This window comes from Rhinoderma darwinii, chromosome 2, assembly GCF_050947455.1.
Source record: "Rhinoderma darwinii isolate aRhiDar2 chromosome 2, aRhiDar2.hap1, whole genome shotgun sequence".
In the NCBI taxonomy this organism is placed as follows: Eukaryota; Metazoa; Chordata; class Amphibia; order Anura; family Rhinodermatidae; genus Rhinoderma; species Rhinoderma darwinii.
The window spans coordinates 118255829-118283288 of record NC_134688.1 but is presented as its reverse complement, the minus strand read 5'-3'; the positions used below and the strand labels follow the sequence as shown (position 1 = coordinate 118283288).

Below are 27460 nucleotides of genomic sequence, written 5' to 3'. Positions count from 1 at the left end.
TAGAACTCCTGCACAACCCCTTAAGGAAACACAGAAGAATGTCCGCCGTCAGTTTGTGACCTAAAGCTCAAGCTCAGGACAAAGATCTGTAGCCCACAAGAAAGTCCACCTATAAATGGCTCAAAAGAAAGAAAAATAAGGTTTTGGAGTGGCCGAGTCAAAGTCCTCACTTGAATACCATGAAGATTCTGTGGCAAGACCTTAAAACAGGCAGTTTATGCTCAAAAACCCTCTAATGTAGTTGGATTCAAACAATTCTGCATAGAAGTGTGGGCCAAAGTTCCTCCACAGCGATGTAAAAGACTCAACACAAGTTATCACAAATGTTTGATTGCAGTCGTTACTGCCAAGGGTGGCAAAACCAGTTACAAGATTTAGGGGGGCACCTACTTTTCACATGGGTGATATAGGTTTTGAATGATCATTTAAAAGCAGCATTTTTAATTTAATCGTGTTGTCTTTATCTTATATATTAAAATTAGTTGGAATATCTGAAACATTTAAACCGGATCTAACTTTTCAGGTGACTTTTTAGAATAAGCTGTCATGTGTGTGTACATGACGAATAATACTATTTCTGGCCATTATATGACTTGTATTCTGCATTAATCAGCAGTTTTCCCCTCTGCGGGCCCTATCTGTAATTATCAGTTGTCTCTGAGCTAGTGGACAGAGCCTAACTGCTACCATGTCTTCTATACACTGCACTCAGAGGAGGAGAATCCTGCTCTTCCTATCTCTATCATATACATATATATCTCCAATCCCTCCTCCCCTCTCCATAGACTTTAATTCTAAGGCAAGTGAAGAGACCCCCTCCCCCCCACTTCCTGCAGTCCATCTCTTCATGCTCGTGTGAATCCAGCCTCACAGAGCAGTTCGGTCTGTAAAGGACGGAACGTATTTCGGCCACAAGTCCCGGACCGAACACACTGCAGGGAGCCGGGCTCCTAGCATCATAGTTATGTACGACGCTAGGAGTCCCTGCCTCGCTGCAGGACAACTGTCCCGTACTGTAATCATGTTTTCACTACAGGACAGTAGTTCCACGGAGAGGCAGGGACTCCTAGCGGCGTACATAACTATGATGCTAGGAGCCCGGCTCCCAGCAGTGTGTTCGGTCCGGGACTTGCGGCCGAAATACGATGCGTCCTTTACGTACCGAACATGATCGTGTGAATCCAGCCTAATTAGGGATAGATTTTGCTTGAAGGCTATGTACACCTTTCACATCGTTTTATGATTTCTTTTTATAAGATTGTGCATCAGTGTGATTGTTGCAACACCGTAACTACATTTTATTAAAGTTTTTTTACTTTGAGATACAGCTGCTTTGTATCCTGTATATAGAGCAGCTATATCTTGCACTGAATCCAGTATCCGTCAGGTTCGCGGGACTGACTGGTTCAGTGTCAGCTGGTGGATCAAGCTGCTATTGATCACATCTAAGTTCATAACTTAGATGTGATCGATTACAGGTGAATCCAGTGTGTCAGAGACATGCAGGACCTGCTTTCACTGAACCCGTCAGTCCCATGGACCTAATGGATTCAGGTCTTCGCGAACTATACAACTGCTCTGTATACAGAATACAAAGCAACTGTATCTCAAAGTGTAAAAATAATTTTTAAATCAAAATGTACTTAGGAAATTGCACCAATCACACTGATGATTTTTTTTAAAAATCACATTTTTATTGAAATTTTCCAAGATAAAACAATCGTACAAAGTACAGATGATGTAGGTAACAGAACATCAATGGACTGAATGAAAGTTTTGTACAGTTAACCCCTTAAGGACGCAGCCTAGTTTTGGCCTTAAGGCTCAGATCCCATTTTTCAAATCTGACATATTTCACTTTATGTGGTAATAACGTCGGAATGCTTAAACCTACCCAAGCGATTCTGAGATTGTTTTCTCGTGACACATTGGGCTTCATGTTCGTGGTAAAATTTGGTCGATATATTTAGTGTTTATTGGTGAAAAATTGCAAAATGTAGAGAAAATTTTGAAAAAATAGCATTTTTCAGAATTTAAATGCATCTGCTTGTAAAACAGACGGTTATACCACCCAAAATAGTAACTAGTTCACATTTCCCATATGTCTACTTTAGATTGGCATCGTTTTTTGAACATTATTTTATTTTTCTTGGACGTTACAAGGCTTAGAACATAAACAGCAATTTCTCATATTTTTAAGAAAATTTCAAAAGCCTTTTTTTTAAGGTACCTCTTGAGTTCTGAAGTGGCTTTGAGGGGCCTATGTATTAGAAACCCTGATAAAACACCCCATTTTAAAAACTAGACCCCTCAAAGTATTGAAAACAGCATTTAGAAAGTTTTTTAACCCTTCAGGCATTTCACAGGAATTAAAGCAAAGTGGAGGTGAAATTTGCAAATTTCATTTTTCTTGCTGAATTTCAATTTTATTCATTTTTTTTTCTGTAACACAGAAGGTTTTACCAGAGAAACACAACTAAATATGTATTGTCCAGATTCTGCAGTTTTTAGAAATGTCCCACATGTGGCTCTACTGCGCTCGTGGAATAATACACAAGCCCTAGAAGCAAAGAAGCACCTAGTGCATTTTGAGTCCTCTTTTTTATTAGAATATATTTTAGGCAGCATGCCAGGTTTGAAGAGGTGTTGAGGTGCCAAAACAGTAGGAATCCCCCAATAGTGACCCCATTTTGGAAACTACACCCCTCAAGGAATTCATTTATGGTTGTTGTTACCATTTTGACCACACAGTTTTTTCACAGCACTTATTTGAATTGGGCTGTGAAATGAAAAAAATGAATTTTTTTCCAATAAAATGTCATTTGTGATCAAAATTTCTTATTTTCACAGCGAACAAAATACCCAATTTTGTTGCCCAATTTGTCCTTAGTGTGACAATACCCCATTTGTGGTGAGAAACTGCCGTTTGGGCCCATGGGAGGGCTCAGAAGGAAAGGAGCGCCATGTGTTTGTTGGATTCCAGATTTTGCTGGATTGGTTTTCGGGTGCCATGTCGCATTTGCAGAGCCTCAGAGGTATCAAAGCAATGGAAACCCACCAGAAGTGACCCCATTTTGGAAACTACACCCCTCAAGGAATTCATTTATGGTTGTTGTTAGCATTTTGACAGCACAGTTTTTTCACAACACCTATTTCAATTCGGCTGTGACATAAAAAAAAATGTCATTTTTTCCAATAAGATGTAATTTTTTATGAAAAATTCTTATTTTCACAGGGAACAAAATACTCAATTTTGTTGCCCAATTTGTCCTTAGTGTGGCAATACCCCATTTGTGGTGATAAACTGCCGTTTGGGCTCATGGGAGGCCTCAGAAGGAAAGAAGCGCTGTGTGTTCTTTGGAGTCCAGACTTTGCTGGATTGGTTTTCGGGTGCCATGTCGCATTTGCAGAGCCTCAGGAGGTATCAAAGCAATGGAAACCCACCAGAAGTGACTCCATTTTGGAAACTACACCCCTCAAGGAATTCATTTATGGATAATGTGACCATTTAGACCCAATAGTTTCTTCACAGAACTTATTTGAATTGGGCTGGGAATGAAAACAAAATTATTTTTTTCAAAGAATATGTCGTTTTGGCTGAAAATGTCTTATTTTCACAAGAAACAAAATACCCCATTCTGTTGCGCAATTTGTTCCGAGTGCCGCAATACCCCATTTGTGGTGATAAACTGCCGTTTGGGCCCATGGGAGGGCTCAGAAGGAAAGGACCACCATTTGGCCTACTGGGGATTTTCTAGTGCGAAGTCATGTATGCAGAAGCACCTGAGGTACCAGTACAGTTGAAACCCGCAAGAAGTGACCCCGTTTTAAAAACGACACCCTTAAGGCATTCATCTAGAGGTGTAGTGAGCATTTTGACCGGAGACCTACACCCCATAAACTGTAATGTGGGTTCTCCTGGGTACGACAATACCCTACATGTGGCTGTTATCAGCTGCCTGGGCACACAGCAGGGCTCAGAGGGGAAAGACGAGGGGGGATAAGCTGTGCGGAGTGCATCAGGGTAAGTAAAATTGGGGTAAATTATAAACCAAGGGATGTATGATAAATTTTAAAACACTTTCATACAGAGCTCTGGTTATTCGGGACACGGGTCACATTGGTATATTGTGTCATCCCTTATAGCAGACTTTGCACCTCTTTTGACTTTTTCCCTTCTTGCCAGTTTGGGAAACTTCTCCTGGAAAGTGTTGCCGCCCTGGTACGATGCGTGTGGCCCCGCTTCCAGAAGTACTGGGTGCCCCCCCTTCTTGGTCCCTAAAGATTAGGTTCTTGATAAACACCTCTTGAAATTCCAGGAAAGTTCCCCTCTGGCCTGCACATCGATGTAGCACATACGCATTGTACAAAGCCATCTGTATGATGTGCCCGGCCAGCTTCTTATACCACACCGCATGGCGCTGTAGGGCTTCAGGATTTGATCTGACAAGTCCACCTCTCCCATGTACCTATTGTAGTCCAGGATGCAGTCTGGTTTGGGGGTGGCCTTTCATTCATATATCCTAAATTTGTAGGTATACCCTGATGCACTCTCGCAGCTGATATATCTTCACGCCATACCTTGCCCTCTTACTCGGCAGGTACTCGCGGAATTGAACCCTCCCTTTAAAATGTACCAGGGACTCATCAATAGAAATACACTTCTCGGGGGTGTATGCTTGGGAAAACCGGGCACTGAAACGGTCTAATAGGGGTCTCCGTTTATACAAACAGTCAAAACTGGGGTAATCTCGGGGTGGGCACGGCTCATTATCAGTATAATGTAAGAAGCGAAGTATTGCCTCATTTATTTATTTTTTTAGGTTCCAGTTCAGTTCTGAAGTTGCTTTGAGGGGCCCATATATTAGAAACCCCTATCAAACACCCCATTTTAGAAACTAGACCCCTCAAAGTATTCACAACTGCATTTAGAAAGTTTATGAACCCTTTAGGTGTTTCACAGAAATTTAGAGCAAAGTAGAGGTGAAATTTAATTTTTTTTTGTGTCAGAAAATCCTCTTTATACCATTTTTTTTATAACACAAAAGGATTTATCAGAGAAACGCAACTTAATACGTATTGCCCAGATTCTGCAGTTTTGAGAAATATCCCACATGTGGCCCTAGTGCGGTAATGGACTGAAGCACCGGCCTCCGAAGCAAAGGCGCACCGAGTGGATTATGAGACCTCTTTTTTATTAGGCACCATGGCCGGTTTGAAGAGGTCTTGTGGTGCCAAAACATTGGAAACCCCCCAAAAGTGACCCCAATTTGGAAACTAGACCCCTTGAGGAATCCATTGTAGTTTTCTTGGGGTGCATGCGGCTTTTTGATCAATTTTTATTCTATTTTTAAGTGGCGTGGTGACTAAAAAACAGCAATCCTACTATTGTTTTTTAATTCTATTTTTCTTACAGCGTTCACCGTGCGCTATAAATGACATTCACTTTATTCTGCGGGGCGATACGATTACGGCGATACCAGATGTTTATAGTTTTTTTTAATGTCTTATGGCGTTTGCACAATAAAATACGTTTTGTAAAAATTCATTCACTTTTTGTGTTCCCTTATTCTAAGAGCCAGAACGTTTTTATTTTTCCATCAATAAAGCCGTGCGAGGACTTATTTTTTGCGTAACGAACTGTAGTTTCGATCAGTACCATTTTTCGGTACATGCGACTTTTTGATCTCTTTTTATTCCATTTGTTGGGAGGTGAAGTGACCAAACAATTGTGATTGTGGTACGGTTTATTATTATTTTCTTTTACGGCGTTCACCGCGCGGGATAAATAATGAAATAATTTTGTAGTTCAGGCCGTTACGGACGCGGCGATACCAATTATGTCTAATTTATTTGTTTGTTTATATATTTTTATTAATAATAAAGGACTGATAAGGGAAAAGGGGGGATTTTTACTTTTAAATCTTTTATTTTCTTATTTTTACACATCTTTTTTTAACTTTTTTTTAACTTTTTTACTTTGTCCCACTAGGGGACTTGAGGACAGGAGGCCCTGATCGCAATTCTAATACACTGCACTACATGCGTAGTGCAGTGTATTAGAGCTGTCAGCTACTCACTGACAGCAAGCATAGTGGGTCCTGACGTTGTCAGGACCCACTAGGCTTCCGTCTATGGCATAGCCGGACGCCATTGTTTGGTGTCCGGTTGCCATAGTCACCATCGCCGGCCGCTATCGTGTAGCAGGCCAGCGATGGCAGCTTAACCCCTAAAAAGCCGCGATCTCTATAGAACGCGGCTTTTAAGGGGTTAATCAGCGGGGACACAGCGATCGGTCCCCGCTGTAGGAGCTGTGACAGCTGCTGTACGAGACAGCAGCTGTCACAGCTCCTGTATGTGTCGGGAGGACGGCCGAAACGGCCGTTACTCCCGAGACGTACTATTCCGTCATGGAGCGCGAACAGGGCGCTTTCCATGACGTAATAGTACGTCACTGAGCGTTAAGGGGTTAATGTTCCATTTCAGTGCATCACTTTAGAAACGACATGAAGACTACATGTTTTATGCCAAAGATTCAACTCAGACAGGTATCAGTATATAAAAACAGTTCTAAATCGGGCAACTGATGATTTTTTTCATAAAATTGTGCAACAAAACCCATGTCAACGGTGTACATAGAAAGTGAGGCACCTAGTGGCCGTAACTTCACATAGAATTTGCATGGCTAAAACAACAAAATTTTAACAGTACGTAAATGACAAAGTTGCTATATATCAGGTATACTATTAGATTAAAGTAAGTTGATTGAAAAGCCAGTGTCCATTTAAATGTGACAAATTAGCAAAAATAGAAGAAATTAAGTTAGGGGCAAATACTTTTTCACAGCACTGTATATATCCATTTGCTTTTATTTATGTGTATCATAATGAAGCAAGGGTGGGCTCCAGCAGGACATGTGAATGCGCAGAGTGGAAAAGGGCAGTCTTCCGCAACTTGGACAATGGTAGATAAGATATCTCTCCAACACATAATTTGGTGCTTTGAAACTATTTACCAACAAAGATGAAAGGGGACAAAAAAGAAAAAAAAAAACAACAAAAACACAATATCACTGAACAACCCTATATTTTCCAGTAAGTAAACAAGTCACCTAGTCTAAATGCCATAATCAGATCCAAAATTATTGGATTAGAGTTTCTGGGAGCACGCAGATTAAAATCATGGCTCACTGCAGCTCCACACATTTATTACAGTATAATAATAAGACTACTCCAGCAGTTAAATAAAATGATCATGATATCTGCCATTTTTAACTTTGCTAATTTCATAAAATACAAGAAGTGTAATAACATTTAATTTGTAACCCTGGAAGCAAATTCTCAAGAGCAAAACAACAAATGCCATGAAATACACAACATTTCTTCTGCTAAAGGCATTAAGGAAAAATCCTGCACAGCGTGGAGAGAAGCGTGCAGCATCTGCCAATCAAGCTCTGTAATATAACCATTCATTGTTGTCAGCTCAAATTAGATGGCCATCTCCAATGAGCACTATTGGGGTTGGAAATACAGATGCTTTTAACAGCTGGTTATTTAATAAATCCCCTTAACGCACCATGACGTAACTGTACGTCGAGGTGAGCAGTAAGTTCGCGCACCTTGACGTGCAGTTACGTCTGTGCTTTGACAGTTAACCGCCGCGCGGCGCTACACCGCAGTGGCGGTTAACTGTGCAGGGTGTCTGCCCTGCATTCCCCGTTACCGATCAGCGGCCCATCGCCGCGGATATCGGCAGTTAACCACTTAATTGCGGCGCTCGATTTTGAACGCCACAATTAAGGTGTTTAGCACCGATCGGCAGCCCCCACGTGAAGTCACGGGGGCTGGCGATGGTGCCCACGGCAACCGGACGCCAGACAATGACTTCCGAGCCGCCATGTACAGAAGCCTATGAGGACCAGCCTCTGCTGTTCCTTCTAGGCTTCCTGTCAGTGGGACTGTTACGTCACAATGACAGTTGAAATGCATTACACTACGTGTGTAGTGTAATGTATTCCAGCAGCGATCAGAGCTGCAGGTCTAAGTGTCCCCTAGTGGGACAAGTGAAAAAAGTAAAAAAAAAAAGAATAAAAATGTTTTTTAAAAAAAAAGTGTCAAAATAAAAAAGTTATAAGTGATATAAACAAGAACTGCTTTTTTTCCTATAATAAGTCTTTTATTATAGGAAAAAAAAAAAATGAATACGTAAAAAAAAAATTACACATATTTGGTATCACCGCGTTCGTAACGACCCCAACTATAAAACTATAATTTTTCCCGCACGGTGAACACCGCAAAAAAAATAAACGAACAACAATGCCAAAATCACTATTTTTTGGTCACCACCTCTCACAAAATATACAATAAAAAGTGATCAAAAAGTCGCATGTACGCCAAAATAGTACCGATACAAACTACAACGCGTCCCGCAAAAAACAAGCCCTTACACAGCTTTTTTGACTGAAAAATAAAAAAAAGTTATGGCTCTCAGAATATGGTGACACAAAAAATAAATTTTCTAAATAATAGCAATTAGACCTACCGGTAATTGTATTTCCAGGAATCCATCATGACAGCACTACAGGAGGTTGCCCTCTTGACCTCTGTAGGGACAGGAAGACAGAGAGGTTAAAAGGCCCCTCCCACCACCCACTTGCCAGTGTTTTTCAATTACTACACCAGGATGGATGCAACCCTATTTTATTTCTAGGGAAATAACTGACATGTTAATTGCACAAATCAGAATTCAATCAGGGAGGGATGTAATGGTGCTGTCATGATGGATTCCTGGAAATACAATTACCGGTAGGTCTAATTGCTATTTTCCAGTACATCCCTCATGACAGCACTACAGGAGCAATACCAGATTATAATGCTCAGGGCGGGACTATGGATTGAAGGACTTTCCGTCCAAAACTTAAATCCGTATCGGACAGCACATCGAGTCTATAATGTTTGTAAAACGTATGATGGCTTGACCAAGTGGCAGCTCTGCAGATTTGGTCCCTAGAGGCTTCTCTTCTTTCTGCCCAGGATGCAGAGACTGCCCTTGTTGAATGGGCTCTGATGCCTTGTGGGGCACATAGTCCTTGGGACTTGTAGGCTTCTTGTATGGTGGTTTTTACCCATCTCGCTAGAGAGCCTTTTGAGGCTTTCTTTCCTCTATTCTTTACCCCGAATAGGACAAATAGATTTTTATCTTGTCTCCAGGAGGAGGTTCTATCCAGATACTGAAGAATCGTTCGCCTGACATCCAGGCAATGGAATTTTTCTTCTTGTTGGTCTTTTGGATCTGGATAAAAGGAAGGTAGAATTATTTCTTGAAAAAACCAGGAGGAGATCCAGCGATGAAGATGTTAATAGGAAAAACTAGGTTTCCACTTTATTGGAATACAAGAGCAATGCTTGAAAAACACCAGGAGGAAAAGACAAGGTGGTGATATGCGGCAATAGATAGCCTATGCGTTTCAGGCACTGGCTGTGCCCTTAATCATGGCTAAGTCGAGATACCTTTGGAATAAATGAGGGATCTAGCTTTAGGATGATCTTATCCTCTTGTACTTTTAGGTAAGGTTCTATGATTGACAGAGATTGGATTTCTCCAATCCTTCTTGCTGAAGTAATAGCGACTAAGAATGCAGCTTTTAGAGTTAAAAAATGCATACTAATTTCGTCGAGCGGCTCAAAGGGGGGCTCACAAAGAGTCGTTAACACCACATTCAAATCCCAGGTAGGAACTGATTTCTTTAGGGAAGGTTTCAGTTTAGAGACCGCTTGGGTGAATCTTCTGATCCACCGATGTTCAGCCAGAGGAGTGTTAAAAAAATTACCTAAGGCTGAAATCTGTACTTTTAAAGGTACTAGGGCTAAGTCCTTTTTTGAATCCCGATTGTAAAAAATCTAGGATTTTCGCAATGTTGGGAGAAAAGGGATCTGGTCCTGGGATTCCATGCCAGGAACAGAATTTCTTCCAAATCTTTTGATAGATTTTTGAGGTAACTTCTTTATGACTTGATAAGATAGTTGAAATTACCTCGTCTGACAGACTGTGGTTCCTCAAGATCTGCCTTTCAGGATCCAGGCTGACAATTTCAGAGTCTCTATTCCCTGGAAGAATAAGGGACCCTGGGAGAGAAGATTCTCCTTGACTGGGAGCATGATAGGATCTTCCAACGCTAGGTATTGTACGATTGGAAACCAACTTCTTTTCGGCCAATAGGGAAGAATAATGATGAGCTTTGTCAAATCTTCCTGGATTTTTCTTAACACCATTGGTATTAGAGGAAACGGAGGAAAGGCATAGGCCAGATCCATGTCCCAGTGTTGGGACAATGCATCTACTCCCAATGGGTTGTCTCTGAGATTTAGGGAGAAGAATGTCTCTACTTGAGTGTTTTTCCTCGTGGCAAACAGGTCTATTTGTGGATAACCCCAATTTCGGGTTAGGGAACGAAAGACTTCCTTGTTTAGGGACCATTCTCCTGGGTCTACTTTTTCCCGACTCAGGAAATCTGCTGATAGGTTCTCTGAGCCTTTTAGGTGGACTGCCGTGACTGATAGGACGTTTTCTTCTGCCCAACTGAAAATTTGTGCAGAGAGGACCTGAAGAAGAATGTGTCTTGTTCCCCCTTGATGGCGAAGAAAGGACACTGCTGTCGTGTTGTCCGATAAAATTCTTATATGCTTCCCTTTTATGGTGGGTGAAGCTCTTATAAGTGTCTCCCATACAGCTCTTAGTTCTTTGAAGTTTGAGGACATCATCTTCATTTGACCAGTCCATGTGCCCTGAAAGTGTTGGTCTTGGATTACTGACCCCCAGCCATGTTTGCTGGCATCTGTGGTAATCACTACATAAGGAGAAGTTCTCCAGGGGACTCCCTTGTCTATGTTGTTTGTGCAGAGCCACCACAGGAGGGATGATTTCACAGTCTCGGAAATTAGAATTTTTAAATTCAGGGAGTTTTGTTTTCGATCCCACCGGGACAAGATCAGATTCTGTAAGGGTCTGGAGTGAAATTGGCTCCATGGAATAGATTGGATGCAAGACGTCATCATTCCCAACATCCGCATACATTCCCTTATGGAACAGGTGTCTTTCCTCCAAAATTTTCTTACTTCTGCCAGTAGGAGTATTTGTTTCTCTCTTGGGAGGAAGGAATGTTGAAGGGAGGAGTCCAGCAGTACTCCTAAGAAGACCTTCTGTTTCTGGGGAGGAAGACTCGACTTCTGAAAGTTGATTATCCATCCCAATTCTTGTAGTAGGGAAAGAACCTGTGACCGATGACTGACTAAGATAGCCGGAGTATCTGCTGTCAACAAGAAGTCGTCTAGATATGGGATAATTACTATACCTTGACTTCTTAGGAATGCCATGATCTCTGCCATAATTTTTGTAAAAATTCTGGGGGCGGAGGAAAGGCCGAAGGGGAGGCAGACCAACTGGAAGTGGAGAATGGAAGGACCGTCCTGAATTGCGAATCTGAGCAATCTCTGGTACGCGGGGTGGTTAGGAATGTGATAATACGCATCCTTTAAATCGATCGTACACATTGATGCCTCTTCCCTTATTAGAGGAATAGTCGATCTGATAGACTCCATCTTGAATTTCCGATAATTCACCCATTTGTTTAGGACCTTCAGGTTGATTATTGTCCTGTAGGAACCGTTTGGTTTTTTGACCAAGAAGATTTTCAAATAGTGGCCCTTGCATATCTCGTTGTGGGGAACTGGGGAAATGGCTCTCAATCTGAGTAGTTTCTGGACGTCCTGGATAAGTATCTGATGAAGATCTTTTGCTTGGTACTGGGTTATTAGGAATTTCTCTGGAGGAATGGAGGAAAATTCTATTTTGTATCCTTCTTCTATTATCTTTAGAACCCAGGGGTTCTGGGTTATTCTCGACCATTCGGGATAAAATTGTAGGAGTCTTCCCCCCACACTCTTGGCGTCATTGCTTAGAGGGCTGGAATGAATTATTTGGGTTAAGGAGATATCCTCGACCCCTTTTTCCTTTGGGGTAACGCCAGCGACCAGACTTCCCTTTCCCGCTGTAGTTCTGTGAAGTAGGATCCCTCGGTTGGCGAAATCTTCCAAATTGAGGGTTTTTTTTTGGTTTCTCTTCAGGAAACCCCTTTTTTCTATCTGTTGCACTCTCCAGTATGTTATCAAGGAGAGGACCGAACATCAGAGACCCTGTAAATGGGATAGAACACAACTTGTTTTTGGACTTCGTATCTCCTGACCACATCTTGAGCCATAATGCTCTTCTAGCAGAATTTGAGAGAGCCCCATTCCTGGCAGAAAATCTAATAGATTCCGCTGAAGCGTCTACTAAGAATCCGGTTGCCATTTTTAGTAAAGGTAGAGATTCTAGTAGCTCTTGTCGTGATGTCTTCATCATCAAATGGGTCTCTAGCTGGTTTAGCCATATGAACATTGCTCTTGCTACTGATGTGGCCGCGATATTAGTTGAGATCAAGGCAGAGGAAGATTCCCACGCTCTTTTCAGTAGTCCGTCTGCCTTTCGGTCCATGGCGTCCCTCAACTGAGAGGAATCTTCAAATGGGATTGCAGTTTTTTTAGCAACCCTGGCGACTGGGACATCTACTTTTGGGATTTCATCCCAAGGCTTAGTGTCCTCTGGATCAAAGAGAAGTCTGTTCTTAAAATCTCTTGAAATGAAGAGCCTTTTTTCTGAATCTTCCCATTCAGTTGTCACCATTCTTTTAAGATTTTCGTTTACCGGAAAAACCCTTGTTTTCTTTTCCGTTAGACCTCCAAACATCTCATCCTGGATGGTATGTGGTTGGTCCTTTTCGGGAATATCCATAGTTTCCCGTATTGCTTGAATTAAGGTATCCGACATCTCGGAAGAGAAGAAAATTTTTTTCTCTTGAGTGGAAGAAGTTGAAGGTAAGAGTTCCTCTCTTTCTTCTAACTCATGTTCCGATAGGTAATAGCATTCCTGTTCAGAGTCCGACCCCTGAGAAGGAGGCCAATATTTTTGATCCACTTCAATCCGTGGTCTTTTTGCCCGGGAGTGTGAGGGAGTTTCTTGCGGAGGGGCGAGGGAGGCTACTGACTGACCCACTTCCTCACGAATCATAGTCCTAAGTTCGGACATGAACGTTGGTTGTTCCTCCTTTAGTATTTTGGCAATACAATCCTGACAATTGTTTTTTATGGGACTCTGGCAATTTTTTTGCACAAGTCGCACATTTTTTAACCTTCGTTTTATCAGTTTGTCTCTGAGAGAAATCTTTTTCCTAGAGAAAACAGAAGGTAGGTAAAGTATGGCGTACATACATAAGGGGTCATACCCTTCCCCAAGGGTGAGACTCACGTGACCCTGGGACATATCTGGAGTTCCATCAGGACGAGGAAGTTCCATATCGCGACAGGTAACAGGCAATGCAATATGCAATCCACAAAAAATAAATCCAAGTTAGATTTATCAGCTCTAACTACATACCTGTGCGTGTCCCTTTAAATGCGGGCGTTTTGAATTTCCCGCCTTCCAAGATGGCCGCGGACCGGAAGTAGCCCGACGTCATTTCCGGTCGGCTATTCGTCCAACGTGTACCTGGAGTGCAGCCGCTAAGGCTTGCTATGCGGTGCAGCGAGGATCCCTGCCGGTGCGTCCATGCCTATGGAGCTGCCGGTCCCCGCCTGGTCCGCTGTCCGGCCGAAGCCTGATTGGGAAACCCCAGCCCCCACACACTACCAGAACCCTGCCTAGGATTCCTCCGGTAGGTGTCTTAGGGAGGGAGCTAAGGGACCAGTCGTATGAGGGGTGTTAGCCTGGGCTTTAGGGGGAAGAGAAGGGGGAGTGCACGGACCCCCCGATCTTGCCCCCTGCCCGAGTTTCTTTCCTGCACTAATACAGGAGCGACGCTCTCTGCTCCTGACCCTTGTGGGGACAGGAAGAACACTGGCAAGTGGGTGGTGGGAGGGGCCTTTTAACCGCTTTGTCTTCCTGTCCCTACAGAGGTCAAGAGGGCAACCTCCTGTAGTGCTGTCATGAGGGATGTACTGGAAAAGTTATTTTATTGAACAAACGCTGCAAAACATAAAAAACGTATATACATATGGTATCGCCGTAATCGTACCGACCCGCAGAATAAAGTATAATAGTCATTTATAGCCCAGGGTAAACGCCGTCAAAAATAAATAAAAATCATTGTCAGAATTGATGGTTTTTGGTCACCTGGCTTGCTGAAAAATGGAATAAAAAGTGATCAAAAAAATGGCATGTACCCCAAAATGGTACCAATGAAATGTACAGATTGTCCAGCAAAGAATAATCCCTCACATGGCTCCAGTGGTGAAAAAATAAAAAAAAAAGTTCCGGCTCCCAGATTATGGCGATGCAAAATGTACAGAGCGTTCCAAAAGTGGATAGGATCGGGCGCCATTTATAAGTGCGACACTGGCCACATATCTGTGGATTATTTATTTACCCCATTATTATACCCTCTTATTATGTCCCTGATGTACTCTGCCCAGCCTACATGTGCCCCCACATTATAAACTGAAATACCAGCAAAACGCCAGAGCTACTACCAAGCAAAATATGCGCTCCAAAAGCCAAATGGCGTCCCTCCCTTCTGAGCCCTACAGCGTGCCCAAACAACCGTTTACGTCCACCGATATGGCATCGCCATACCCGGGAGAACCCTGTTAATATTTTATGTGGTATTTGTGGCACAAACTGGGCACAACATATAGTGCACTAAAATGACACATCAGTGGAAAATTGTAATTTTCACTCTGCACCATCCGCTGCGCATTAAACACTTAATAGCGCACCATGACTTAATAGCATGTCGTGGTGTGGGGGGTGATATATGGAGCATCTCACTAGCTGAGCCCGCGCCATACGCTGCGGGCGTCAGCTGTGTATTACAGCTGATACCCGGGACTAACGGACAGAAACAGCGATCACGCTGTTACAAAAGCCTGTAAAAATCACAATATACTGCAATACATTAGTATTGCAGTGTATTCTACCAGTGATCTAACGATTGCTGGTTCAAGTCTCCCAGGGGGACTAATAAAATATGTAAAAACAAAAGTAAATAGTTATTATTAGTGGAAAAAATTAAATAAATATTTAAAGTCCAAAAAGAAACCCTTTTCACATTTTTTCTCTAAAGTAATGTAAAAAAATAAAAAAAATACACAAAATTGGTATCGCTGCGTCCGTAAAAGTCCAAGCTATTACAATATACCATTATTTAACTCACACGGTGAACGCCGTGAAAAAGAAAGAATTTTAAACGGCAAAATCGCAGTTTTTTGGTCACCCTGGCTCTACCAAAAAATGTAATAAAAAGTGCTCAAAAAGTCTTATGTACCAAAAAATGGTACCAATAAAAACTACAGCTCGTCCCGCAAAAAATAAGCCTTCACACCACTCTATTGACGGAAAAATAAAAAAAGTTATGGCTCTCGGAAAGCGGGGAGGAAAAACGAAAAAGCAAAACATGAATCAGTTCGTAAAGGGTTAATTACTTTCTAATGAAAAAGCATTTATGACCACATGTGGGGTATCGCCGTACTCGGGAGAAATTGCTTAACAAATGTTGGGTTGCATTTTCTCCTTTATCCTTTGTGAAATTGAAAAAATTCAACATTTTAGTGGAAATAATGTTGATATTAATTTTGACGCCCTAATTCTAATAAATTCTGCAAAAGACGTGTGGGGCCTAAATGCTCACTATGCCCCTAGATAGATTCCTTAAGTGGTGTAGTTTCCCAAATGCGGTTACTTTTGGGGGGCTTCCACTGTTTCGGTCTCTCAGGGGCTTTGCAAATTCGACATGACACCCAAAAACTATTCCAGCTAAATTTGAGCACCAAAAGCCAAATAGCGCTCCTTCCCTTCTAAGCCCCGGTGTGGGTCCAAACAGCAGTTTATTACCACATATGGGGTATTTACGTAATCAGGAGAAATTGTTTTACAAATGTTGGGGTGCTTTTTCTCCTTCATTCCTTGTAAAAATTAAAAATGGCTACCTTTTTTCAGAAAAAAAGTAGATTTTTACCTTTACAGACGGTGGCCTCATGCACACGACCGTATTTTTTCCCACCCGTAAATACTGGCGTAAATACGGGTCCGGTGTCACACGTATTCCACCCGTTTTGCACCAGTATTTACGAACCCGTGCTCGTAAATATGGGTCCGGTGTCACACGTATTCCACCCGTATTTACGAGCACGTTTTTGGCGGCAAAATAGCACTGCACTAATCGGCAGCCCCTTCTCTCTATCAGTGCAGGATAGAGAGAAGGGACAGCCTTTTCTGTAATAAAAGTTAAAGAAATTCCTACTTACCCGGCCGTTGTCTTGGTGACGCGTCCCTCTCTTCACATCCAGCCCGACATCCCTGGATGACGCGGCAGTCCATGTGACCGCTGCAGCCTGTGATTGACCTGTGATTGGCTGCAGCGGTCACATGGCCTGAAACGTCATCCCGGACGTCGGGCCGGATGTCGAGAGAGACGCGTCACCAAGGCAACGGGCGGGAGACCGGACTGGAGGAAGCAGGAAGTTGTCGGTAAGTATGAACGTCTTTTATTTTTATTTTTTACAGGTTTATACTGATCGGTAGTCACTGTCCAGGGTGCTGAAAGAGTTACTGCCGATCAGTTAACTCTTTCAGCTCCCTGGACAGTGACTATTTACTGACGTCGCTTAGCAACGCTGCCGTAATGACGGGTGCACACATGTAGCCACCCGTCATTACGAGAGCTCCATAGACTTCTATGGACTGTCCGTGCCGTTATTACGGCCTGAAATAGGACATGTTCTATCTTTTTTAACGGCACGGGCACCTTCCCGTGAGAAAACGGGAAGGCACCCGTCGCCAATAGAAGTCTATGAGCCCGTTATTAGGGGACGTAATTACGACCCGTAATAACGGGAGTTTTTACGGTCGTGTGCATGAGGCCTAATTCCAATGAATTCAGCAAAACAACTGTGGGGTCAAAATGCTAACTTTACCCCTAGAAAAATTCCTTGAGGGGTGTAGCTTCCAAAATGGGGTCACTATTGGGGGGTTTCCATCCCTCCAGTGCATTGCAAACGCGACACGGCACTGAAAACTATTCCAGCAAAATCAGAAATCCAAATGGTGCTCCCTCTCTTCTGAGCCCTGCTGTGGGTCCAAACAGCAGTTTATTACCACATATGGGGTATTGCTATAAATCGGAAGAAATTGCTTTACATATGTTGGGGTGTTTTTTCTACTTTATTCCTTGTAAAAATTTAACATTTGTAAGTTTTTTCACAAAAAAAGTAGATTTTCATCTTCACATACTAATTCAAATAAATTTAGCAAAAAAACTGTGGGTTCAAAATGCTAACTATACCCATAGATAAATTCCTTGAGGGGTATAGTTTCCAAAATGGGGTCACTTTTTGGGGGTCTTTACTGTTTTGGTACCACAAGACCTATTCAAACCTGACAAGGTGCCTAAAATATATTCTAAAAAAAAAAAAAATAAAAAAAAAAAAGAAGAAGAGGCCCCAAAATCCACTAGGTGCTCCTTTGCTTCTGAGGCCTGTGTTTCAGTCCATTACCACAGTAGGACCACATGTGGGATATTTCTAAAAACTGCAGAATCTGGGCAATAAATATTGAGTTGCATTTCTTGGGTAAAACCTTCTGTGGTACAGAAAAAATTTATTGCTTTAATTCCTGTGAAACGCCTAAAGGGTTAAAACACTTTCTGAATGCTGTTTTGAATACTTTGATGGGTGCCGTTTTCAAAATGGGGTGACTTCTGGGAACTTTCTAATATATAGGGCCCTCAAAGCCACTTCAGAACTGAACTGGTCCCTGAAAAAAATAGGCTTTTGAAATTTTCTTGAAAATATGAGAAATTGCTTCTAAAGTTCTAAGCCTTGTAACGTCCTAGAAAAATAAAAGAATGTTCAAAAAACGACGCAAACATAAAAGTAGACATATGGGAAATATAAACTAGTAACTATTTTGTGTGGTATTACTATCTGTTTTACAAGTAAATACATTTAAATTTAGAAAAATGCAAATTTTTGCTAATTTTCTCTAAATCTTGGCGTTTCTTACAAATAAATATTGAATTTAACGACAAAATTTTTTCAGTATCATAAAGTACAACATGTCGCGAGAAAACAATCTCAGAATCACTTGGATAGGCAAAAGCATTCTGGAGTTATTACCACATAAAGTGACACGTCAGATTTGCAAAAATCGGCTGTGTCCACAAGGCCAAAACAGGCTTAGACACTAAGGGGTTAAAGTCTAACTCCAGGCAATAACTGAGAATTTCAATGTAGTCATAAGTCACTTGGGAGATCAAGATAGGAAATACTAGAACTGTCAACTGGATCACACAATGACTATAAGCGAGCAGCATTGTCATGAGGCACCACAAGGTTTACACAGGAAATACTCTAACTACTACTACCACCGGAGACCAGGACCATATTTATAGCTCACACTACCCTAGGCACTAAGCTTGAATACACGACACACACATTAAACGCCCATTTACACTTCCCAATTATGGTTGTGATTCCATCATTTTTGAGCAATGGCATTAATGAGACTCAGTGACATTTACACAAAGCATTGCTGCCTAGCGCACAGCCAGGTCCTGGTGTTCAGTGGTCTGGACTGTGTTCCCCAAGACTCATGCGCTCTATTTGGGAAAAACAGGGCAAGATCTTTCCCCAATAATAACAAATACAGTGACTAAATAACACCACCATATCGTGAATAAATAACACCACCATACTGTTGATACTACAGGAATACCTAAATTATGACTTTTACCACCATATTGAGACGGAATACAGTGATTATGTAGTGGTCAGATACCATACAGGCGGTCTGCAGAATATCACCACAACGCAGACTGGACATATTAATAAAATACTTCTCAGACAGTCACAGGATACAAACAATTATATCCAGGGACATCTTCCCTGATTGGAGTCCTTCACTTTTCTTCTCTATCTGGCCCAGACTGCAATGACTCCCAGCCACCACTGCTGCCTCCCTTAGTTCACCATACGGTTAAAGTGCCCCCACAATGATAGTGCACCACACAGTACTAGTGGCTCCTTAGTGCCTTCAGATACAATAATGGTGCCCCCTGCGTGCCCGCCACTCAGTAATGGTGCCCCATGCGTGCCCGCCCCCCCAGTAATGATGCTCCCTGCGTGCCCACCACCCAGTAATGGTGCCCCTTATGTGCTCACCACCCAGTAATACTGGGGATTATAGGAAGCTCCAGGATGGGATTCCTGCGCAGTCCGAAGCGTTGCAGTGACATCATCGCGTCTGAGTCCCGTTGGCCCGTAGCCCATAAGACTATCTGCAAAAGTAAGTCTGGAAGCAGGCAGCAGGCATGGGGTTATTTATTTTTTTAGGTACCCTTCCACTGCATCTCTGGGTCATCAAACAAAACGTTTGTTCACAATCATCGGCCCATGTAAAAAGGGCCCAGCAAGCGCTCATTTGTCGGTTGATCTTTCATGCAGTCCTAAAAATCATTGTTGTCGACAGCACATCTCCCCGTGTACACAGGGGATGTGCTGCCGACAATTGTGCAACTGTATGGGGAACGATCTTGTTCGTCATCTCCATACAGCTCCATGTAAATGAAGCTAAACGAACGCCAATCAACATGCTATATTGTCGCTCGTTTAAGAGGCCTTAAGCCCAGTACAAGCTCAGCAGGATATCAGAGCACATCGAGAGGATTTCCAGGATAGAATGACATATGCTAAGCCTCCGTAAGGAAAGAGCCTGAAATTATGACTTAAAGGAATCCTGCTACTAAGATCATGCATAGGCAGTAAGCCTATTGATATAAAATCAACTAAGTGTGTTAAATGTTGGTGGTTTTAAGATATAGAATTTAAAAAAAAATAAAAAATACACCTTTCTGCCTATGCTGCACATCCCTGATACAACTAATGCTATCCTCAGAGCAGCATGATCTTAGTGACAGGTCCCCTTTAAATATTCAGCCCAACTTATTTTTAGCCAAAAATAAATACAAAATAATATATAGCATGTATAAAATCAGTCGTAAGCAAAGAAAAAAATATGCTCAAAAACGTAATTTAATCTCATTTTAACAGTGAATTGTTACAGTAGAAGTAAACTCTACATTTATACGATGTATACGTGGAAAATTGTGCCCATTTCCGTTTACAAAAGACAACATTTTCTTAATGTAACCCCCTGGATACTAAATGGCGATTTAATACATAATAGGCCAATGGACATATCGTTGATGCCACTCACAAAGAATTTATTTTACAACTATAAGAATCATTTTTTGCCAACAACAGCCAGTACCTACCTTAGTAAACTTCTCACCAAATACTGGATATAGAACTTCTACAATGTACACATCACTTAGTGAATGATATTAATATAATGTAAGGAAGTTGCCCAATGATTGGATGCCCAATCATTTGAATGGGTACCACGGTGTTATACCACATTTCTCTTGCAGCATTCCCTGCCCCTAGCCGTAACAGCTGATCGCAGGGAGTTTGAGTTGTTGGACCCGGTCAGCTGATCCCCAGCAGGTAGCGATTTAGGGAAGGGGCTGTTCATATAAGACAACCTATTTAAAGTTAGACCTTTGTACTCTAAAAGTCCTATTCACAAAACCCAAATCTTTAATGAGCAATAAGGAAAGCGGACACGATGTGTGTTTTTATCCAATGGTCCAAAAACCACCACAGCAACAAACTAATATTGAAAAAAAATGAATAACTTCAGTGAGCTGTCAGAAATGGAGGTACATGTAGTCATGGTATGAAACGTTGAGAAAAGCTAAGCCTTAGGGTATGTTCACACGATAGCAGGCATTTACGTCTGAAAAGACAGACTGTTTTCAGGAGAAAACCGCTGCCTCGTTTCAGCCGTAATTGCTGCTCCTCGCATTTTGCGAGGCTTCTCTGACAGCCGTAAATTTTGAACTGTGCTTCATTGAGTTCAATGAAGAACGGCTCAAATTACATCTGAAAGAAGTGCCCTGCATATAATGTATATAAGTGTCCTGCACTTCTTTTGCCGAGGCTGTATTTTTACGCGTCGTCGTTTGACAGACATCAAACGACGACGCGTAAATGACAGGTTGTCTGCACAGTACGTCGGCAAACCCATTCAAATGAATGGGCAGATGGGACCAGATGGGTTACACCCTAGAATTCTTAAAGAGCTTAGTTCAGTTATTTCTGTCCCCCTTTTCATAATATTCAGAGAATCTCTAGTGACTGGTATAGTGCCAAGGGACTGGCGCAGGGCAAATGTGGTGCCTATTTTCAAAAAGGGCTCTAGGTCTTCCCCGGGTAATTATAGACCAGTAAGCTTAACATCCATCGTGGGGAAAATGTTTGAGGGGCTATTGAGGGACTATATACAGGATTATGTGACAATAAATAGCATTATAAGTGACAGCCAGCACGGTTTTACTAAGGACAGAAGTTGTCAAACTAACCTAATCTGTTTTTATGAAGAGGTGAGCAGAAGTCTAGACAGAGGGGCCGCTGTGGATTTAGTGTTTTTGGACTTTGCAAAGGCATTTGACACTGTCCCCCATAGACGCCTAATGGGTAAATTAAGGACTATAGGTTTAGAAAATATAGTTTGTAATTGGATTGAGAATTGGCTCAAGGACCGTATCCAGAGAGTTGTGGTCAATGATTCCTTCTCTGAATGGTCCCCGGTTATAAGTGGTGTACCCCAGGGTTCAGTGCTGGGACCACTATTATTCAACTTATTTATTAATGATATAGAGGAAGGGATTAATAGCACTATTTCTATTTTTGCAGATGACACCAAGCTATGTAATATAGTTCAGACTATGGAAGATGTTCATGAATTACAGGCAGATTTAAAGAGGCTCTGTCACCAGATTTTGCAACCCCTATCTGCTATTGCAGCAGATAGGCGCTGCAATGTAGATTACAGTAACGTTTTTATTTTTAAAAAACGAGCATTTTTGGCCAAGTTATGACCATTTTCGTATTTATGCAAATGAGGCTTGCAAAAGTACAACTGGGCGTGTTGAAAAGTAAAAGTACAACTGGGCGTGTATTACGTGCGTACATCGGGGCGTGTTTACTACTTTTACTAGCTGGGCGCTCTGAAGAGAAGTAACATCCACTTCTCTTCACAACGCCCAGCTTCTGGCAGTGCAGCACTGTGACGTCACTCACAGGTCCTGCATCGTGTCGGCACCAGAGGCTACACTTGATTCTGCAGCAGCACCAGCGTTTGCAGGTAAGTAGCTACATCGACTTACCTGCAAACGCCGATGCTGCTGCAGAATCATCTGTAGCCTCTGGTGCCGACACGATGCAGGACCTGTGAGTGACGTCACAGTGCTGCACTGCCAGAAGCTGGGCGTTGTGAAGAGAAGTGGATGACACTTCTATACACAACGCCCAGCTAGTAAAAGTAGTAAACACGCCCCGATGTACGCACATAATACACGCCCAGTTGTACTTTTACTTTTCAACACGCCCAGTTGTACTTTTGCAGGCCTCATTTGCATAAATACGAAAATGGTCATAACTTGGCCAAAAATGCTCGTTTTTTTAAAAATAAAAACGTTACTGTAATCTACATTGCAGCGCCTATCTGCTGCAATAGCAGATAGGGGTTGCACAATGTGGTGACAGAGCCTCTTTAAACAAACTAAGTGTTTGGGCGTCCACTTGGCAAATGAAGTTTAATGTAGATAAATGTAAAGTTATGCATCTTGGTACCAACAACCTGCATGCATCATATGTCCTAGGGGGCGCTACACTGGCGGATTCACTTGTTGAGAAGGATCTGGGTGTACTTGTAAATCATAAACTCAATAACAGCATGCAGTGTAAATCAGCTGCTTCAAAGGCCAGCAGGATATTGTCGTGTATTAAAAGAGGCATGGACTCGCGGGACAGGGATGTAATATTACCACTTTACAAAGCATTAGTGAGGCCTCATCTAGAATATGCAGTTCAGTTCTGGGCTCCAGTTCATAGAAAGGATGCCCTGGAGTTGGAAAAAATACAAAGAAGAGCAACGAAGCTAATAAGGGGCATGGAGAATTTAAGTTATGAGGAAAGATTGAAAGAATTAAACCTATTTAGCCTTGAAAAAAGAAGACTAAGGGGGGACATGATTAACTTATATAAATATATTAATGGCACTTACAAAAAATATGGTGAAATCCTGTTCCTTGTAAAACCCCCTCAAAAAACAAGGGGGCACTCCCTCCGTCTGGAGAAAAAAAGGTTCAAGCTGCAGAGGCGACAAGCCTTCTTTACAGTGAGAACTGTGAATCTATGGAATAGCCTACCGCAGGAGCTGGTCACAGCAGGGACAGTAGATGGCTTTAAAAAAGGGTTAGATAATTTCCTAGAACAAAAAAATATTAGCTACTATGTGTAGAAATTTTTCCTTCCCTTTTCCCTTCCCTTGGTTGAACTTGATGGACATGTGTCTTTTTTCAGCCGTACTAACTATGTAACTATGTAACTATGTAATTGTAGCCCTATTCAGACTTAAAACGAGGCATAATACGCCTCGTTTACGTCTGAAAATAGGTCGTGTGAACCCAGCCTTACAATGCATACCTATTGCTGACTTGGTGACCTACTGTAATAAAGGTCTACCCATGGCAGATATCCAAAAGTCGGTTCAGGAAATAGACAGGGTTGTCTGTTGTTATGATCAGTGGACAATGCATAAAAGGTTCAGCAGGTAATAGGCGGACTACGGTGACTGAATTTTCATGCCAGCCAGGTTTTGGACGGCAGGTCGGGGAGCACTGCATATATCAGCTGGTTCAACCTCCTGCCTTCCAAAATGCAGTTTATATGGATTTTCAAGGGAACCGGTCATGTGGTATATGCTGTCCGATCTGCAGGCAGCATGTTCTAGAGCAGGAAGAGATGAGCAGATTGGTATATAACTTTGTGGGAAAAGATTCAGGGTAACCTGTATATTATTGCTATACTCCCCTGCTTACACTGGGCGTAAGAGTCTGGTGGGAGGTCTCTACCATTGATTGTCAGCCTTTCCTGCATTACTGTGCATACAGAGATAGCAATCAATCACTAAGTAGGACCGCCCACTGGACTCAAGCTTAAAGTAAGCAGTGATTTATATCAATAAAAAAACCGGTTAGACTAAATATTTTCCCAGAAAACTATATATCAATCTGCTCAGCTCCTCCTGCTCTATCATATGTTACCGGCAGATCGGACTGCATGTACCACGTGACAGGCTCCCTTTAAATAGTAATTAAAAGTGTAATGTTAAATCAAGAAAACTACTATATGAGGCTATATTGACGGTTATTCCAATGAAATCAATGGGACTTTTAGACATAGGCATTACAATCCCATATTTTTCAGTACAAAGACATTCAATCCTCTTCATTCTAGAAACTGGTGTGGCTTCCAGCTTACTATCTCTATGGCTTTCCAGCTATCGCTGGCCGTCAGAGCATGCTTGGGGCTGTAGTTTCACAAACAGCCAGAGAGCCACAGGTTGCAGACCAGGATGAGTGTTTGCTTGACATCATAGATCCAAGCCTCTAGACATAGGACCATTAAAGCTTACTCCACACAAAATGCAAACATTCAGATGTGACTCCTCACTCACACCTATGCCATGGAGGGAACACTGTGGCCACCAATGATGTTCTCTAGCAGCTCTGTCAGGTCATGGAATCAAAAGTGTCTCCTATGAAATCCTACAGAACACCAGCCTGAAGGGATCAGCAAGATCATCATCTAGATAGGCAGCAAGACCAATCAGGGGATATCATGCCATCAGCCCAATGTAGGCCCATCCACCATAGCTGCATACAAGGTGAACCACTGCTACATAGACACAAGTCCAATGACAGATCTCATGTCACAATAACCATGGATGCCCCAGACAGCTACAGTTCTCAGGTGCACTTACATAGGTGAAGCCTGAACAGATCCCTGCAGTGCTCACACAACACACATGCAGAGTAGATCCCATGTCAGCACACAGGAAGTCAGCTCCCAGTAGATCACACCTCTGTCCTGTCAGTATACATAGGAAGTCAGCTGAGGGGAGATCACACCTCTGGATCACTGCTCCATGTACACGGGGCAGGGCAGATCCCCGGCGGTCACAGAGTCAGCCCTCCAGCGGGCAGAAGGTCCCCGGAGAAGCGCCTGCCTCCAGCACATTCCCGCACAGCCTGGACCTTCTGCATTGCTGAATCCTCACCACCCCAGCAGCAGTGCTCCCCGCTCCCACCCAACAACAAACCTCCGCAATCCTCTCCCCAAGACCTACCTCACACCCCCGCAATCCGCCCCCACCATCCCACGGAGCACGGCGGCGGCAGCAGAAGCAGCAGCACAGAGCAGCCCCCCTCATCCCGCTTCTGTCCCAGAGGAAGGTCCGCACAGCAGAGGCGGCCAGGCTGCTCCAGACACACAGAGGAGAGAGAAGGGGAGGGGAGCAGGGAGAGAGTGTGACACTGGAGGGAGGAGAGAGGACACGGAGGCTGCCAGAAGTGGACACACAGATACTGGGGGGCACCACTGGGTACAAGGTATCACTGAATATACAGGTGATGCCAGGCTGACTGAAGTGGGCATCAATGACTGATGATGATAGAACTGAAGCGATAATACAGGTAGCTGCAACTACAGGTAGCACAATGACGGGGTACTGAGCCGTGTGTGACAAGGGCAAGTCAATGCTCCCTGCCAGGCGGCACCACGTACAGTGTCACAGAGGCGGCTACAGGTGACACGCAGCACAACTGACCTGGGGCTTCCCTGTGGTGACTGAATGGTGCTGGTTCGGTGGTAGTTGCTCTCCTGCTGGGATTCCTCCTCCTCCCCTGCCGCACTCTGCAGGGTGGCTACTGGCAGCGTGTTCTCTGTGGGCTCCGCACTCGTGTAGCTCTGTTACCTGTCACCCCCGGTCCTCGACTCTTCTCATGTCCAGAGAAAACGCCCTCTGCCCAGGTGTTATACTACAAGCAACTTGGTATCCCCGGTATATCCCCAGCCGACGTGCGCGCTCCCGCTCCTTCTCTCTATGTTGAGGGCCGCACATGCGCAGTGCAGGCTCCGCGCGTGAACGCGTAATCCTAGATTCAGTGCCTCGTTATCTTCTTAAAGGACCAGGTGCCCCGTCTACTACTGTCCCTGCCATATGTGTGTGCATGTTCAGTCCCCATAATATGTCTGTAAGTGTAGATATTCACCCTGAGAGCAAACCAAACACATGCAAAGGACGTCCCAATATTAACCATTATCCTGTAATAACTTCAGGTACCACATTCATCACCAGATTTACACCTCAGGAAGCTGTAGGTACAAAAAGGGGGTTGAAATGCCATAAACAATAAAAGAGCCATTACTCACCTGATAGATCTCCCGACGTTCCAGCGCAGCGGCTCCGGTTCTTCCCGACGCACTTTGTTGGCAATGCTGCAGCGATTACGTGTCCGTATACCATCAATGTGTGATTTGTTGAGTCCAAACACTGGCACCCCCATTAAACATGAGAACAAATAGGCCATGGCACTTCGTGGAGCAGCACAGCCCTTCAAAGTTTCAGGGTATGTTCACATGGCTTCTGTACGAAGCAGAAAAATATGAGGCTGTTTTCAGGATAAAGCGTTTTTGAGGCAGATTTGCCAAACGTTTTCCAAAGGAAATGGTCAAAATCGGCTCAAGAAGTGACATGCACTCCTTTTTTACGGGCGTAATTTTCCGGCTAATTTTTTTAAACAGCGTCATAAAATTACGACTCGTATGCACTACCCAGCTTTTAACCGTTGAAAACAATGGTCAGCTGTTTACAGGCGTTTTCAAGCTGTACATCGGAGTATTTCGCGATCCAAAATTCGCCTGAACTACGCCTGAAAAAACAACTACTCCCGAAAAAACATACCCTAACAAAATACAACGCCACTCTTATCCATGTCCTGTGTCTAGTATTGCAGCAGCCCCTTTCACGTGAATGGGACGGAGTTGCAATACCACTGATCGCACATTGATGGAGTATCCAAGGGGAATGCCATTTAATCCCTTCAGGACGCAGCTATTTATAACCTTAAATACGCAGTGATTCTTTTATTTATTTTTCTTCGCTGCATGCTGAGGAGCCATAACTTTTTAATTTTTCCGTCAATGTAGCCGTTTAAAAAAAACGTATTTGTTTTTTTTGGATGGGAATGGAAATAAATCTGCAACTCCGCCATTGTTTCTTTTGTTTCTTTTTTACAACGTTCACTGTGCGGGAAAATTTACGTTACCTTTTTACTGCAGGTCGTTACGAATATATGATTCCAAATTTAGGCCCTATTCATATCACGTTAGGGGCTTCCGTCGGAGGTATACGTCAGGAAGACCCCCGACATATACCTCTGACAAAAGGCCAAAACGTATCCCAC

At 43.0% G+C, this 27460-nt stretch overlaps 1 protein-coding gene across 3 annotated transcripts in view; it reads right to left on the bottom strand.

The window, feature by feature from the left end:
• The window catches only part of ADCY6 (adenylate cyclase 6), a 221544-nt gene extending 195600 nt beyond the window's left edge, over positions 1-25944 (bottom strand). For 2 of the 3 annotated variants that reach the window (XM_075852207.1, XM_075852208.1), the window contains exon 1: positions 25342-25433. In XM_075852207.1, the coding sequence (XP_075708322.1) occupies positions 25342-25370 (29 nt within the window). In that variant the 5' untranslated portion in view covers positions 25371-25433. Of the gene's footprint in view, positions 1-25341; positions 25434-25821 lie in introns of those variants that run through there. The other variant, XM_075852209.1, reaches the window with a different exon arrangement.
• Positions 25945-27460: the final 1516 nt, after the last annotated feature.